At 38.9% G+C, this 16,692-nt stretch overlaps 1 protein-coding gene across 2 annotated transcripts in view; it reads left to right on the top strand.

Moving 5' to 3' along the window:
* GMDS (GDP-mannose 4,6-dehydratase) overlaps positions 1–16,692 on the top strand; it is a 298,993-nt gene that overhangs the window by 25,186 nt on the left and 257,115 nt on the right. For both annotated transcript variants that reach the window (XM_081873145.1, XM_081873146.1), the window contains exons 2-4: positions 6,098–6,142; positions 7,710–7,797; positions 8,987–9,096. In XM_081873145.1, coding sequence (XP_081729271.1) covers positions 6,098–6,142; positions 7,710–7,797; positions 8,987–9,096 — 243 coding nt within the window. The remainder of the gene's footprint in view (positions 1–6,097; positions 6,143–7,709; positions 7,798–8,986; positions 9,097–16,692) is intronic.

Genomic DNA, 16,692 nt, shown 5'->3' with positions numbered 1-16,692 from the left:
TTGGCAACAGGTTTACTCAGCAGCCATAGGCCTTTCAGAAGAGGGAATTGGTTTTTGCTTCATGCTAATGTTACCAACTTTGTATTATTGTTACCTACATGAAGAAGGACTTGGCTGTGATCATACTAAATCCACCATGACCAACTGGCAATAGCATTTCGGATGTCCTACTTCACAGATACTACGAGTGATAATCAATTAGGTTTCACTCAAAGTAAATCCATTACTTTCTATGGCTGTAAAGGTAAAGGAACCCCTGACCAGTAGGTCCAGTTGTGGCCGACTCTGGGGTTGCGGCGCTCATCTCACTTTATTGGCAGAGGGAGCCGGTGTACAGCTTCCGGGTCATGTGGCCAGCATGACTAAGCCACTTCCGGTGAACCAGAGCAGCGCACGGAAACGTCGTTTACCTTCCCGCTGGAGCGGTACCTATTTATCTATTTGAACTTTGACCTGCTTTCGAACTGCTAGGTTGGCAGGAGCAGGGACTGAGCAACGGGAGCTCACCCCATCACAGGGATTTGAACCGCCGACCTTCTGATCGGCAAGTCCTAGGCTCTGTGGTTTAACCCACAGCGCCACCTGCGTCCCTTTCAATGGTTGTACTCTGAGTAAAAAGGAGTTGAATACAGTGTGACTGCAACTTCTGTAAGGGCTATGTTCATGGGAGTTGCACGTAAAGGCAAAGTTGTGCAAAGTCAGAATGACCTCTTGAACCGTCCCCTGAGAGCTGGCGAGATTGTTGTTGTCCAAGATCTCCCACGAGTCTCCAGAGCTCAGTAAGCAAGGCAGAGGGCGTAAAAAGCTCTTTTTGTACAGGGTTTTCCCTTTGTGGATAGCCCTGGGAGCTATGCAGAGCCTAGTAAGTAAGCCTTTCTATTTATTTATTTATTGCGATCCACATAAAGATGTGATTGTGTAAGTAAAACCAGCATAAGTTGTGATCCCACTGTCCCACCTTGTATTCTGCTGTCATTCTAGTGACATACTCATAGTAATTATTTATCACATTAGAAAAGGTTCACCTTTGTAATACAATAATGTTACAATATCCATTTACTAAGATAATTAGTAAATCTGAGAAAAATAAATAAATAAATAAATAGGCGAGCAACACAATGAAAAAACGAAGGATCTAATGCCTCAATAAGTATAATTCGGCTGAAATTAACCAGCAACTGATATCCTCAAGTAGAGGTACCTTAATTTGTTTTAAGAATGCACATGAGTTTACTAGAAATTACATTTTTTTAAAAAAATATATTTTCGGTCTTCACAGTTACAAAATATAAATGTCATAATCCATTTTGGCTATGGCTGCAAGATAACCTCCGTGAACACATACAAAATTTGGTATACATTGGGGTATAGTTTAAAACATTCCCAGAATAGTTCTTTTCAAAACGATAACTTACAGGCTGCACTGAGCTATGAACTACAACTACTTCACATTTTTACTTGTCAGTGGTATTCTAGGTGCTGGACAAAGGAGCTATTTAAAAGCTTATTCACAATGGAACCATTAAGAATGATAGAAGTCACATATTTTTTAATGAATGGTGTGCTATAGTACTTGGTGTTTTCTTTTCACAGCCTGATTGTGACTACATTTGACTTGCGTGTGGGACACTAAGCACATTTGGCTGATCTTTTTATATACAATTTAATTTCTTTGAATAACTATTTGTGTTGGAGTTTAGTTCTTTTGATGTGTGTGTGTGTGTGTGTGTGTGTGTGAGAGAGAGAGAGAGAGAGAGAGAGAGAGGTTTCTTAAAAACACCAACCTGTCTTGTACTCCACCAACTATTCAAACACTAAATGATCCACTGTTGAAAGAATAAATAATTTAAGCCAAAGAACAATGTCACGGTCTTACTCATTCAACCTTACAAATCCCCTAAGCAAAACAAATTGCAAATTAGCTCAGAAAGAAACATTTGGGTTTTGCTTTGGTTTTTCTTTTAAAAAAGGTTTTATTTAAACAAGACAGACAAAAGGAGAAAGATCATCCTGGTACAACACAGTTCAGGACGGAGTGGCTGGATGGCATATAGTTGATGTCAAAAAGTGGTCTTAAGTAAGTCAATCAGGTAAAACAAACTTGTATTTTGTGGCAACCTGTAGCAGACAGTAGTGTTATGGTAATATAGGAGGGAACGTTCTGTTAGGTGATGCTGTCTTCTGATTCTTGCATTATTTTGCCAGTTGGTGTTTGCTGGGATATTAGAGAAGTGTGTGGAGGGTATGGGAAACTTGTGGGAGAGGGTAACTGAAAGAAGAAGAACATGTTATGAAACTGTGGCACCTTGCGTTTTCTTCCTTGGCCTTCTGTTGAAGTAGTTCTCTGCACTCTTTGAACTGATCACCCTAGCCATACACTGTTGCCACCTGTCCTTCACTTTTCGGGCCTCCTTCCCAGCCTCCCAGCTAACAGTTTTAGAAAGCCGCAAGGGAGTCGATCTAAAATTAGGGTAAGTACTGACTGCAATTTGCATACCCCAAGAAATGCAGTAAGACCACCACCAGCAGCAGCTGGTACTTCCAGAAGGTTTGGGAAGAGACTTGCCCTCATTGCCCTTTCTGATGTGTGCTTTTTGCTGCTGTCAGCCCTCCTCTGCAGTAAGGCTAGAGCTAGCTGTATGTCATCTAGTGAGAAGACCCCTCCCCTCTGAACTGCATTTAAGCCAGGCTCCTTGGAGTATAGCAAGACTAGTGCCAGAAACGTGGTTGTCAGTTAATGCTTGTTTTGCTATGTATATATGTGCTTAAGCTCAGATTGCTGCTGCTGCTGTTGTTTTTGTAATACAGAGTTTATTCTGTGTTTGCCAAATTGTTGTTTTTTGTCATTTTTTAATTTGCTTACGTGTTTTGTATTCTGTTTCTCTTATTTCCAGTGCTTTGTATTTTGATGTGTTGCTTGTATGCTGTAAGCTGCTTTGGGCACAGCTCATTGTGGAAAAGTGGCAAATCAATCAATCAATCAATCAATCAATCAATCAGGAAGGTTGGCTGGGATGCCCAAGCGGTTGGGGAGCAATAAGTTCATACAAAGCAAGGTTCCTGTTGCTTTTGTCCTTCATCTCTGGTTTGCCTCCTTTGAGTAACTGGCCACAAAGGAGTAGATCAAGCCTTGATGTTGGGGCAAGGGGTTGCTTTCTTTCCCAGGAACAGCCTACTAGAGCCCTTCTGCAGAAATCACAAGGGAAAGATCATGCTTTTAGTACCACACAATGAAAACACACATATAAGCTCCACACTAAAGTGTTAGGAAAAATTTACACTGAAATACTGGTGAGTTTTCATGAGGATTTTTTTTTTTAAATCACAAATCACTTCAAAACATGGAGAACTGAATTTAAGGTTGAAAAAATTTAAAGCTGAGAGAACCAAAATTGACTAATACTTCTGATTTGCTTTAGGATTTCTAACCCAAAAGCTAACTATAGTGATTAAAATCAGCATTATTCTGTCTCCGGGGCATCCAAACCAATTGGATTTTTTAAAAACAACATGTTTACTGAGTGTAGGTGAGTTTCTCTACAAATGCCTTACACCATAATCCTATGCATGTCTACTCAAAAGTAAGTCCTAGTGAGTTCAATTTGGCTTGCTTCCAGGTATAGGATTATAGTTTTGGATTGTGTGGATGATCTTTTAAGAGTGTGATTCTGCACACACTTCTGAGTAGGCATGCATGAGATTGTACTGTAAATGTACATTATAATAATGTCACGTTAGTATCTCTCTTGACTTTCAGTTGAACGGTCTGAAAGTCTAGAAATAAGGTAAACTGTAAACGTGGACTGACAGTTTAATCAGCCTTCTGAGTGTGATGTTCATTGACCACTACCTCACTGAAAGAAAAGAGGGAAGTGGGACAAGTGGATTATGATAATGTATCTTGAAGTAAGCCTTTTGCTAGCGTGCATTGTGTGAGATTACTGGACAGCCAAATTAGCAGTACTATGCTGGAATCAAAAAGCAGTAGCTTCTGGCAGTGGCTTGTTTCCCATTCATTGTCATGTCATGTTCTATCACTTGATAGACCTGGAAAGGAAATACAAAGGAAGTGAATGCCACTGCTAGTTCGAAATGTTCCAGTGTGGCTGGAAAGTTTGAGAAACAGCCCTAGTGAGAAGAACAAGACCTTATTGACAGGGTTCAGTTGTACTTGGATCTGTTTCTCATCAACGTTACGAATAATCGGGATCCTCCGCTCTTCGTTTGGGATTTTACTTTCATCTCTGGATTTTAATGTGTAAAGCAACCAAGGCAGAGCAGTACAACAGCGTTTTCTTTCTTTTTTAATTGAGTGAATGGTAACATATTTATATTTTCCCCCTTCCTTTTCACTGACTTCATGGTAGTCCTGGTTTGTTATTGTCAAACTAAACCAGGGTTGTAATCAGACTTTGCCAGACTCGAAGTATCCCTACATGTAGCAGAGTAAATGTTTATACACCAATACTTTTGTTTTCTCTCTCCATGTTAGTTTACAGAAACCTAGAAAGCAAAATTTGTGTCAAGAGTCTTAAGAAAAGCTGAGAAGATTGGAAATCACATATGTGTGCCGTGCCCTGTCACTCAGCATGGATTTATGCATTTCCTCATCAGTGTTGCAGTGAATGTTCCATGGGCACTGTTTTATAGCAAGGAGGAATAGAATCGTAGAATTGTAGAGTTGGAAGGGACCAACCCTCTCAAAGTTGCTGAACTACATCTCCCATCATCTCTGACCATTGGCATGCTGGCTTGTGCTGATGGGAGTTGGAACATAACAACAACTGGAGGATATGGTTTCTCCACCCCCACTTCAGAGCTTCATAATGCATTTCAAGTTCCAAGTGAACACAGTGACTTAGGGAACCACTTTTGCCTTCACCCTTTGCTTGTGTGGATTTTGTTGCTCTCGAAGATAGCGTCCTGAAAGTTTTAAGAAATAGGTGGATATATCCCATGGAAACCTGGTGGTACTTTGGCACATTCAGTGTTTTAAGTCAGGTTGACTTGTTATTTCATTGTTTCCTTCTGGTTTCTATCTGTGAAAAATGAAGAATAGTTGGAAGGAGGGAGTGCAAGCGAAAATAAATTATACCCTTCGGTGGCTTCACCCCCGCTGGGAACTAATTCACAGTTTGTGTTTTAATATTCTCTCTATCTTTCGCCCTCTCTCTTCCTCCCTCCCTCTCAATATTTGCTTGGGAAGCTGTCAGTTGGCCTCCATAATCACAACTTGTTGGCTTATATTTCTAGCTGTAAGAACATTCACACAGCCCCTGGTACGCAGGATAGCCCTTTGTGCTTTTGGAGTCTGTTTCCCAGCACTAGTTGGTATGCCTCTCTCCTTTTGTAATTTCCCCCCTTATAAGTGCAGGAGGGGAAATCCCAGGCTGCATTAAAAAAAAAAAGTGTGATCATGTGAATTAGCTCCATGTCATATGTTTAAGTTTATAAAACATGTATACAGTGGTACCTCAGGTTAAGTACTTAATTCGTTCCGGAGGCCTGTTCTTAACCTGAAACTGTTCTTAACCTGAAGCACCACTTTAGCTAATGGGGCCTGCTGCTGCTGCCGCCTGAGCACGATTTCCGTTCTTATCCTGAAGCAAAGTTCTTAACCTGAAGACCATTTCTGGGTTAGCGGAGTCTATAACCTGAAGCGTATGTAACCCGAGGTACCACTGTACTCTTATGAAATGTGATATAAACTGACCTTATGGCCTTGGCAATGGCCTTGGAATTTTTTTTAACAGACAGTTAAAAGCAGTATGACAGTAAATGGACAAAGAGAACAAACGAGTTCTGTTGTAATACACATTTGAAAAAAATAGTGGAGGGGAAAAAAGAGAATTTAAAATATGAAACAGAAAAGAATGATTTATGAGTTGACATGTTAAGTTGCTCTTCTTGGTGTATGCCATGCCAAGGATTTATATGCAAATACTTGTATTTAACTGGACATTAAATATATGCTGTTAGTCACCAGTTCAGTATTGATTTACAATATTCTTAAGGCCTGAGGGAGCTTATAACCACCATATACAGATGCGATGGTTCTTACATTTCCATAACGTTTTCCTATCTTTATTCTTTTCAGGATGGCTCATACTTGGCTGAGTTCCTGCTGGAAAAGGGCTATGAGGTGAGTGACTAGTCTTGGTGACTGACTGCAGACTCATGGAATAATTTGGAAAGCGCTTCCTTGCTGCTGTCCCTCTCTGCATATGTTTTCCACTCAGCCTTAGATAACAAATCAAAAGTTTAGAGAAGAATGTGCAACATGGTCTGTAATCATGCCAGCTTATTGTACTATTTATCAAAGACTGTCCAATGGTGGAATCCCTTTAGTCCTCAGGGTATAGCTGTTTTTTGCACACTTCCTCCTGTTCAGATAAACAGCAGCCTGTGCAAGGTAAGGCTGCTGAGCATTAGTGAGCATGTTGTGATGCAATGTATAAAATTTAAAAAGGGAGGAAAGCCTGGAATAGCTACTTTTTTTGTGGGAAAATGGATTTCATGCTCAATTTTTTCCTGTTTCTGCAGAAAACAACCTGCAGAACCACCTCTGAAAGAAGTTGTTTACTCTTGGTTATGTTCTTCAGAGTTGGGCTGTAGTAAGTTGAGCTCCATTTGCACAGTCCTGTAATGTTAGAACTTTTGCAGAGCTGCCTTCTTCTGATGAACAGTGTGGAACTGTGATGTTGCATAGCACTTCTGTGGGAAACATTTACAGCTCGCAAGACCAGACATACCATTTTTTAAAAGCACACGTGACTCATTAATGCAGGCAGAACCATTCTGTACTCTGTTCCTGAAAGGTCCACCTGGACTATTTGTCAGATTGTGTTCCTCTCATCCTTCACAACTTCTTTAGTAGAGCCTTTCTTGAAGTGTCCCTGGTTTTTCTCTACTGCTGTTACTTTCCGATACTCCACTTTCCCCTATTCGTTTTCATGTTCCCCACTCTAACGTCTTTGTACTATACCTAGCACACTAGCACAAAAATAAAAACTGCATATAAGTGCTGGGGGCTGCAGTTTAAATACATATTTTCTATTTCATCTCCACTCTCATTAGCTGGTCCTTAAAATTCTAATCCTCAAATTTTAGCATTATTTTCTCTAACAGGCTTATTATTCTATCCAACTGTAATTTTGACTAATTTATATTTTTATTCACAATGCTGTCTAAAATACCCCTGTCTTCAATTCTGTTTTGCCCCATATCTTTCTGGTTAGATTCACCAGAAATTGGTAAGCTGGGCAGAAGAGGGGAAGGGTGTGCTTGAGCTCACTGCATGTTCCTGTTCCACGGTTTGTTGTAGCAGGAATGTTGTGAGGGTTGTGTGTATGTGTTTGTGTGTGTGGCTGGTTTTAAAATATGAAGCATAAATGCACTATATTTTATACCTGTTGCTATAGTATGCCGTCTGATATTTTGATTATGAGGCTGTGTTAACAAGAAGAAATAATGCAAAATTCTACACTAATCCCATCTGAATTTAATGCTGTGGTATTTGGGCTTGGTTTGACAAAATAACTGAAAAATTATGTCCTCTCACTTTCCCCAGCTGTGATCTTTCTAGTTGTCATCCTAGTATAACAATTCCTTTGTTCTTTTTAAGGACATTATAGTTGTTATGACCAGTGGGGGGGAGAACTTACTTTCTATATTACCTATAAAAATATTCACTAAGTATTTTATTACAGGTGCATGGAATTGTTCGTAGGTCTAGCTCTTTTAATACAGGACGGATTGAACATCTTTACAAGAACCCACAGGCTCACACAGAAGGAAGTAAGACTTTACTTACTGTTGGGATAGAGTGTAGGAGGGAGAAATGGTTGTATTTTTGTTTGTATCAGCAATGTTGTCTGGCTGGAAAGTTGTACACAATTGTATCAGTGTGGAAAGTTAGCCATGGTGACTGATGTGTAAAAATTTTCTGGTGAGGCTTAGAATTTTTAAAAAAATAATAATTTGTTTGGGTCACATTTTGACCCTGCTGCATAAAAGGACTTTCAAGGACAGCAAGGTTACTTAACTGAAGTGTCTTAACATTATATTGCATAGTAAATTTCATGTTTGGCGAAGAACAAGTTAAAATGTTCTTCTTGGTCATGCAAATGACGCTGTCTGTCTTCACGTGATTCCAGACACTGGCCAGTAGAAACGTCTCAGTCACCTCAAGAAAACAGGCTGCTGACAAGTGTAGTTGCTGAAACTAGCCATACAGTTAAGAAATAAGTATGTTTTAATTCAGCCTTTAACTTTCAAAGGCTGATTTAAAACATTGTACAGTATTTATTCTTTATCTGAGTTACCCAAATGCATGGTCACATATACAAATTGTTATGTGAGTCAGTTGGTTTATAACAAGCAAAAGTAGTGATTTCAGAAGTAGTGATTTTCATGTTTTTTAATCTTAATATTTTTTGAACATCTGACATGGCATTTGTAGGAAACCTATAGTTCTTTTGAGTTTGTAAGAAACCTGTAGTTCTTTTGAGTAGTTTATTCTTTTTTTTATCAGATAGCTGGCCAGTAGAGCATCTAATACTTTTATCTAATATGGCTTTTAAAGTACATTTATTATAGCTTGTAAGTTTACTACATACTGTACAAGCGATGGATTAAATGGCAACATTCATGTTCAATTTTGTTTATGTGAGGAGTTACCTGAAGACAGACCAATATAACTTGTGTGACCAAGAAAATAATGTTTGAACTAGAGTTCAATCAGCTGTGAAGATCATTGTGCAAGATCTTATTGGAAATAAGAGATCTATTGCTTTCATGACTACAACTTAAAATACTTGCTAAATTGTGCCTCTCTTTTTTAAAACACCAGTGGAATCTGGTTATAATAAAAATATTTTTAAATAATGAATTAAGATTATTGGGACGCTGCACATTAAACACCATACTGTATTAATGTGTGCATCAAATCTCTATTATCCTAACTATGTTCTTTTGTCTTCTGAAGACATGAAGTTACATTATGGTGATCTCACAGATAGTACTTGCCTAGTGAAGATAATTAATCAAGTGAAACCCACTGAAATTTACAATCTTGGAGCTCAGAGCCATGTCAAAGTAAGTAGCATGCATCAGCTAGGATTTTTCTAATCGTGGCAAACAAGCAGAGACTTTGTGAAAAGTTAGAAACTTGTGTACTTTGAAATTTGTCTCTACTTCTTTCTGTATTCATCCTTTTTCTCACTGAGCCTTCCAGCGGTTTTCAAAACTATACACCTGTTAAATAAATCATCACTTTCCCAATATTCTGTTCTTGCTCCAGCTTCACTGCCACCACTTATTTTCTGCACACGTCCTCACGTTTCTCTCCTCTGCTCCCAATATGTGGGAATGTGTCCATGTTCATGTGTGGAGATGCATGCACTGCACATTTTAAAATCATGTCTTTTTCTTAAATGCATTTTTACATTATCACAAGACAGCCTGGCTCACATGGTGAGTTGCTGATTGCAATGCTCATCTTGCTTGCATTTCTTCTTTGTCCTCTCTCCAAGTGTATCAAGGCTACGTAGAACGTCAGCAAAGTTCACCAGTTGTGTTCTTTTCTGTTGTGCCTGCACACAGTCATCATCTGCTGCTGTTCATCCTCCAACACGTGTGCATAGCAGCACATCGACTTTCCTTGAGGTTCGGGGTTGTTGTTTTTTGGCCTTTTCATTAACTGAGAAGGCTATAAATAAGCAAACCAAGAATTTTGCAAATCTCTTGAGTTTTTACCATTATGTAGTTAGGTTCAGTTCAGCACTCCCTGCCCCCTCACCAGCGTGGACTCATTTTATTATTTTATTATTTATAGAACAATTACAAAATCTAGTTAATTTTGGCAACAAGCTATATGGGTCAAGTTATTGCCCATTTTAGCTTTGTGTAGGTATCTCATAACTAAGGTTTGTTTTGGCTAACCACTCATGGTTTGTTGCCGTCTGTGGGGAAACTAACCACATGCCCGTGCTCAGAGGTAATTCTAACTCGATAGCATGGCAACAACCAAAACTGGTGGCCGGCATGAAACAACCCTTTTCTAACGGTGTGCCAGCATGCTTGTTTGTTCACACCTAGCCATGGTTTGGCTGAGACCAGAGAGAGCCAGAATATATAATCAGAGAAGGAAGATGCTTCAGTTTACAGTTCTTATTTTATTATACCTCTGCAAGTAATTAGTTAGGAGATGGAAAACTATTGCCAGCTATACTCTTTTACTGCTAGCTCATTGCCCAGGCAGGCAGCTATCATAGTGACACTATTTTTTCATGGGGCAATGCTAATGTCCCTTATCTTGCATTTAATCTTGCTATGAAAGTGTCATGAGTCCTTTTATTTGTAATAGTTATTTAGTTATGATAAAAATGGACACTATTTACGGAGTGTTGTAACCAAATACTAATTATCTAATATGCTTCATGTACATATTTGGATTTCAGTTAAACAGCATAAACCCCCACTCCTCTTTATATGGCCAGCAATAATATTAAGTATCTTCTGCAATTGTCTATAAAACAAACTTGTTTAGCTGTATGTACTTAATAGTGTAAGGGCATGGCCTGTTTTTTTTATACTGCACAGAAATATCTGTATTCTATAGCCACACCTGTTACAGGCCAAGCATTATCTTAAAAAAAATGAAAAGAAATAGTATTTATATTTTATTTTAATAGTATTTTATATTTTATCTTAAACATCTATACATTTCTAAAGCAGCTTACAGAATAAAATATCAGAAACCATAAAAAATAGTTTCTTTACTAATGCACAGTTCTTACTAGATCATTTAATGACAATAAACATGTGCCAGTATTTTACATATAAACTTTTTCTTACATCCAATGTTAATAGAAATATTGAAATGCAAAATACCAGTCTTGAGGAACACTGAAGAATGACCAATTATTTAGAAGGAAATAGTTGCCCACGCTTCATTACATAATCCTACTGATCCTCCTCAACCACTTGTTTGAATGTGTCCTGAGATATCCAAAAAGTACTACAGAAATGAGCATGCCCCGCTCATCCAAGTGCAGTATAGATAGCCAGGCTGCCTCCATTATTGGCAAACTCCATCTCTGCATGGCCAGATTGCCTGTAGGTATGGTAGCAAGTATGGAAGTTTTTCAGCTATGGCACAGCATCCCCATAGCAATTTTGTTCTAAGGAGAAGACGAGTTGCTAAATGCATCCTGCATGGACTTCGTCATGGGAAAACCTGGACTGCACATTCTCCTCAGCCTTCTCTTCCATATCATCAGCTGTTGGAATGATGGTCTAGCATTCCTTCATGCCACCAGCAGTGTTTAGCAGGCATAGGCAAACTCGGCCCTCCAGATGTTTTGGGACTACAACTCCCATGCTAGCAGGACCAGTGGTCAGGGATGATGGGAATTGTAGTCCCAAAACATCTGGAGGGCTGAGTTTGCCTATCCCTGGTTTAGATAGTTGTGGATGCTTTTAAACTGAAGTGTATGGCGACCTTTGTTTCCTGAAGTGGGGTAGTGGTGGATTTGGGATGTATGAGGTGGGGTAAGTTCAGTAGGAATTGTGCTAGTTTCATCCACCAATTGAATGTATACATTTCCTCCCTCTGTGTAGCAATGGCTGCACCCTTGAGAGATTTCTTTGTTCCAGAAGTTGTAGATTGTTGTGAAGAGTATCTAACTTGTAAGGCATAGGACTATGTAGCTAATACATAACTGTAGGTGGGAACGGAATAGGAAGCCATCCTAAGTTTACAGGATGCTTGTTTTCCTTAAGCTCATCTTTGGATTCCTGTGTTACTGCTGTGTTGCCATAGGCAGTAGGAGCAGCTAATGGCTAGCAAAGCACCAGCTGAATTTTGCGGGGTGCAGGCATCGTAGACGCTTCAGAGTGGATAAATACTACCAAATTTCAGAAGGGAGGTGTAGGGGGATTTTGACTGCAAGGCCAGCCTTGGCGGTATGTGAATGATTAACAGATTCACTTGTCCTCCTACTGTGCCATGAGCAATTTGTATGAAAATGTAATACATAATAGAAAATGGCATATGTCGTATCTTTAGGTTTTTATAGACTGTGTTTCTTGAAATGGTTTTTAGTGTTTCTGTTGTGCCTGTAAGTTGCTTTGAGCTTATTTCCATGAGTAAAGTGACTAACAAATGTAAATAATAATATCATTGGTAAGAAACTGCTAGATTTCAGGACAGGTGCAGAAGCTGGGGTGACAAATACTGCAGTTTTTACAGACACACTATGCCTCTTCAATTGACTTCAGTTTGGAAGCATTTGGAGAGATCCACAGCTCTTTCCAAATGGGCTTGGTTCAGCTTGAAATTTGTCTAAACCCAGTGCACACTCCTGGTATGTGATTAACTGTGAGGTGATTTTTAAGGATGCAGTCATATACATACTTGTTGTTGTTGTTGTTTAGTCACTTAGTCGTGTTCGACTCTTTGTGACCCCATGGACCAGAGCACGCCAGGCACTCCTGTCTTCCACCAGCACCGCAGTGGTCAAACTCATGTTTGTAGCTTCGAGAACACTGTCCAACCACCTCATCCTCTGTCGTCCCCTTCTCCTTGTGCCCTCCATCTTTCCCAACATCACGGTCTTTTCCAGGGAGTCTTCTCTTCTCATGAGGTGGCCAAAGTATTGGAGCCTCAGCTTCACGATCTGTCCTTCCAGTGAGCACTCAGGGCTGATTTCCTTAAGAATGGAGAGGTTTGATCTTCTTGCAGTCCATGGGACTCTCAAGAGTCTCCTCCAGCACCATAATTCAGAACATATACATACTTATCTGGGAGTAAGTCTGATTGAGATTGAAGTCAGTGAGGCTTACCTCTGAGTAGATACAGTGCGGAATCCAACATTGCACTGTTAAATTCCTTTCGCTAGTGCGAGCGTTTCCTCTTGCCAGGCAAAACAATCTCTCCTCTCTTCCTGCCCCACCCCACACCCTATTTTGGATTTTCTCCTCACCAATTGCCCTAGCACAGCTTGTGCTGGTTTCCATGAGCACAACTGTTTAGTTTAACCTGGCCCATGAATTGTCCCAATTTCATTTTTACTGGAATAACCTCTGAGTTGCTGAATGTAGGACAAATCCAGCAAAATTTAAGCTGATCACTGTTCTTGTAGCAGATGTTAAGCATGTGCCCACGCGCATTTCTGGATCACCATCACCACATTGAACATATTTTCTGGATAGAACTCAGGAGGCACAGAGGTCACAATGAAACTCAGTGCTGCCTGTTAACAGCAGAAACGTGCTGTTTTTTTAAAAAAATCTGTTTTCTGTGGTTTTTGTTACATGCTGCTCTTTTTTACTGTGTAAATATTTTTTTGTGGGAATGAGCCGTGTATGAAAGTCCGGTGATACCTGTCCAAACAGATTGTTTTATTAGATCTAAGAGGAGCTGTAACCTTGATAGCAGCTAATAATGTTTGGAATTTCTCTTAAAAATTAGTGGACCACACAAAAGTGTAGCCATTTGCATTGTGTAAAATCTGAGCACTAGTTATAACTGTAGGTATTGTCTAGCCTGAACAAAACCTATAAATCATATATTACTTTAGTAGGGCAATATAAGCATCTTATATTGAAGCAGTTAATTCTTTAATTTTCCTTTTAAATAAATACATGCACATGGGTAGTAATGTGCTAGGTAGCAATAGCAGGAAGGTTATATTTCTTTACATGGAAACCAGTTTCATTTTAAATGGGTGTTTGAATCTCTCTCACACACAGTTTTGTACAGGTAAAAGATACAGCCAGCATTACCGTGTTTAAGTGATTGGCTTATTAGCACTTACTTAAATCTCTCTCATTTAACCAAATGGATTTCTAATAAAAAAAGGATTGGGTTGAGCCTGCCATCCCAGTCCTTTGAGGTCAGCCACTACTAATGTTCTAATTTTAAGACGGGAAATTAAAGCTAAGAACGGAGACTTTCTCTAGGTCACTCTGAATCATTTGTGGAGATGAAATCAGAACCACAGTGAGGGCCTCTAAGGGTCAGGTTTTGAGGAACTATGATAATCTTGCTCCCTAAATTCTGCAAATAATTTCTTAACTTGACAGTTGAATTCTCCTCTGCTCTAACATACTTTTGCTGACATTTAAGGTGACTTTAAGGTGTCCTGCTATGTTTTTGCTTTTCTAAAATTGTACATTGTGCCATTATATTTGGAATTACATATGTTAGTATGTATTTATGTGTTAATAGTGACAGTACAGTGGTACCTCGGGTTACATATGCTTCAGGTTACATACACTTCAGGTTACACACTCCACTAACCCAGAAATAGTGCTTCAGGTTAAGAACTTTGCTTCAGGATAAGAACAGAAATCGTGCTCCGGCGGCGCGGCGGCAGCGGGAGGCCCCATTTGCTAAAGTGGTGCTTCAGGTTAAAAACAGTTTCAGGTTAAGAACGGACCTCTGGAACGAATTAAGTACTTAACCTGAGTTACCACTGTATATTTTTACATTGAATAAGCAAGAAGTAGCTCTAAAGTTTCTTAGTTCTTAAGATTTGCTGTGCCACTACATAAACATTTAGGACTCTGCTTGCCTCCAGATATAATGGCGCAGTGCCACCGAGAAATAACATGATGGTGATGTAACAAAAATATTCCTCTGTGTCAGAAATATGCTGTTACATGTGTTTATACACAGGTTGACTGTGAAAGACACACTGCATGTTTTTGTATTGCTTTGGCTAGTGATTCAACAGAAAGCTACCTTTTTAGAAGTGCATCGAAACAGTTGTTTTCTTTTTGTCAAATAGATGGCAGCAGAGTGTTGTAGACAATAGGCGATTCAGTTCCTCTAACCATAATGAAAGAGGCATGACAGATAGTAGACTTCTATCAACTGCAGCCTTGTAGAAGTTGTAGTTGTACATTAAAAAAGAAAGAATGCTACTATTGATAATGCACAAGAATAGAAGACTGAGAAGGTTATGCATTGCTATACTTTCGTGAATAGTTCCAGGTGGGAAAAACCTAATCTTTTAAGGTATGACATCAACTCATGAAATGTGATTGAAGTCAGCTAAGATAATATGCACATCAAAATAAATAGACAGAGAAATAGAAAGTGTTCACAAGTTTCAAGTGAATTAACTACTGCCTTGGGGTGCTGTGGGAATAAGCCTGCATGCCTCTTTAAAGATAAGCTAGTCAGAGAAAGGAAATGTCAGTCCTTAAATTGTACTGACGTTATTTAAGAACACTGCTAAGGAATAAGGATTTTTTTTCCTGACAAGAGTTTTAAAGTTTTCCCCCCATCCATACTATGGCTCCTGTTTAACAACTAAAATGAAATACATATTTGTGTTCCTTTCAGGATAAGTTGGAAGTAGCAAAGTACCTTACAAGAGGTTTTACTAAATAAAATACTAATCTTTTAAGATATATAAGAATACATTTTATACAAAATGTTTATAAATTTGCCTGGTATCTTTAGATTCTGCAAGAACACCCTTAATAGGACAAAGTGTTTCAGTAACAATTTAGGCCATAGCATAATAATCTGTGTTTCAACTCAGTGCATGATTACAACGATAAAGAACTCAAATGTACTTTTTGTTATTTCTTAATTCAAATCTGAAATTATTACTGTATTCTAGAAATATGAACATTTTGAGCAAAGTTAATTGTACAGCTGCGACTGAATCAGTGGTGTGGGATTTATTTTCTCTTGCCTGTGCATAGAATGTGAATTTATATAAATGAAAAATGTTACTTGGGCGTGACCCAACCAAAACTTTATAATTGTACAGCTATATGAATTAATTAACTTGAAGTACATGCATGCTTCATATATTAAATTCAATGTAACTTCATATAATCATAACTGTATGATCAGTATGCTATTTAAAATTTTCATTTAGGGAAGTTTTTAATGTTTGAAGTTCTATTCTGTTTTTAGTCCTCTTGCAGGAGCCGCCCAGAGTGGCTGGGGAAACCCAGCCAGATGGGCGGGGTATAAATAATAAAATTATTATTGTTGTTCGTATTTAAGCTGTGCTATTTGAAGGTGTATTATAACTATATCATTCCCCTCCATGCAGTTAGCTCTTTTTGTTTTTACATTGTGTGCAGAGAAGCTTAGCTGCATTTGAAATGCCACTTTTATTTTAGTTTGGGTTTTCAAATACTCATTATCCATTAGTCTCCCCCCTTTTTTTAACCCCCCCATGTTCCCAGCGGTTTAGGTTTTAGCGTTATTTTCTAGACGTAGTCTTTCTCCAGTGCAAAAGAAATAAAACAATAACATGATATGAGAGTTCCATTATGAGAAGACAGGCATTCACATTTCTCCCAGGTAATTATAGTAGCAGAGTGAAAAATGAACTTAGGCAGATATGAAAGCCATGAAGGTGTCCGTACTGGTGATGCAAGCAGTGTTGACCTTCGCGTTCTCTGCCATGTTTATAAAGATGGTGGGAGAATTTGGTAGGGAACAAACTTGTGGCCGCAGTCCAGAGAGTTGCTCATGCAGCTTTGTCACATTGTCAGGTTATTAAAGGTGAGCACAAACTCTTCTACACCTGACATTGGGAATGTTCTGGGTTTTCTTGATGCTGTCAGCAAATTTGAGGTGACGTTTTTTGGCTGGCTTCTGTCATTCAGATATCCTCATTGGGGGCATTTGACAGGACAAAAGAGATGTTGTGTTTA

This window comes from Podarcis erhardii (assembly GCF_964252035.2).
Source record: "Podarcis erhardii genome assembly, chromosome: 8".
Taxonomy (NCBI): domain Eukaryota; kingdom Metazoa; phylum Chordata; class Lepidosauria; order Squamata; family Lacertidae; genus Podarcis; species Podarcis erhardii.
The sequence above is the reverse complement of the archived record's forward strand: the minus strand, read 5'-3'. Positions and strand labels throughout refer to the sequence as shown.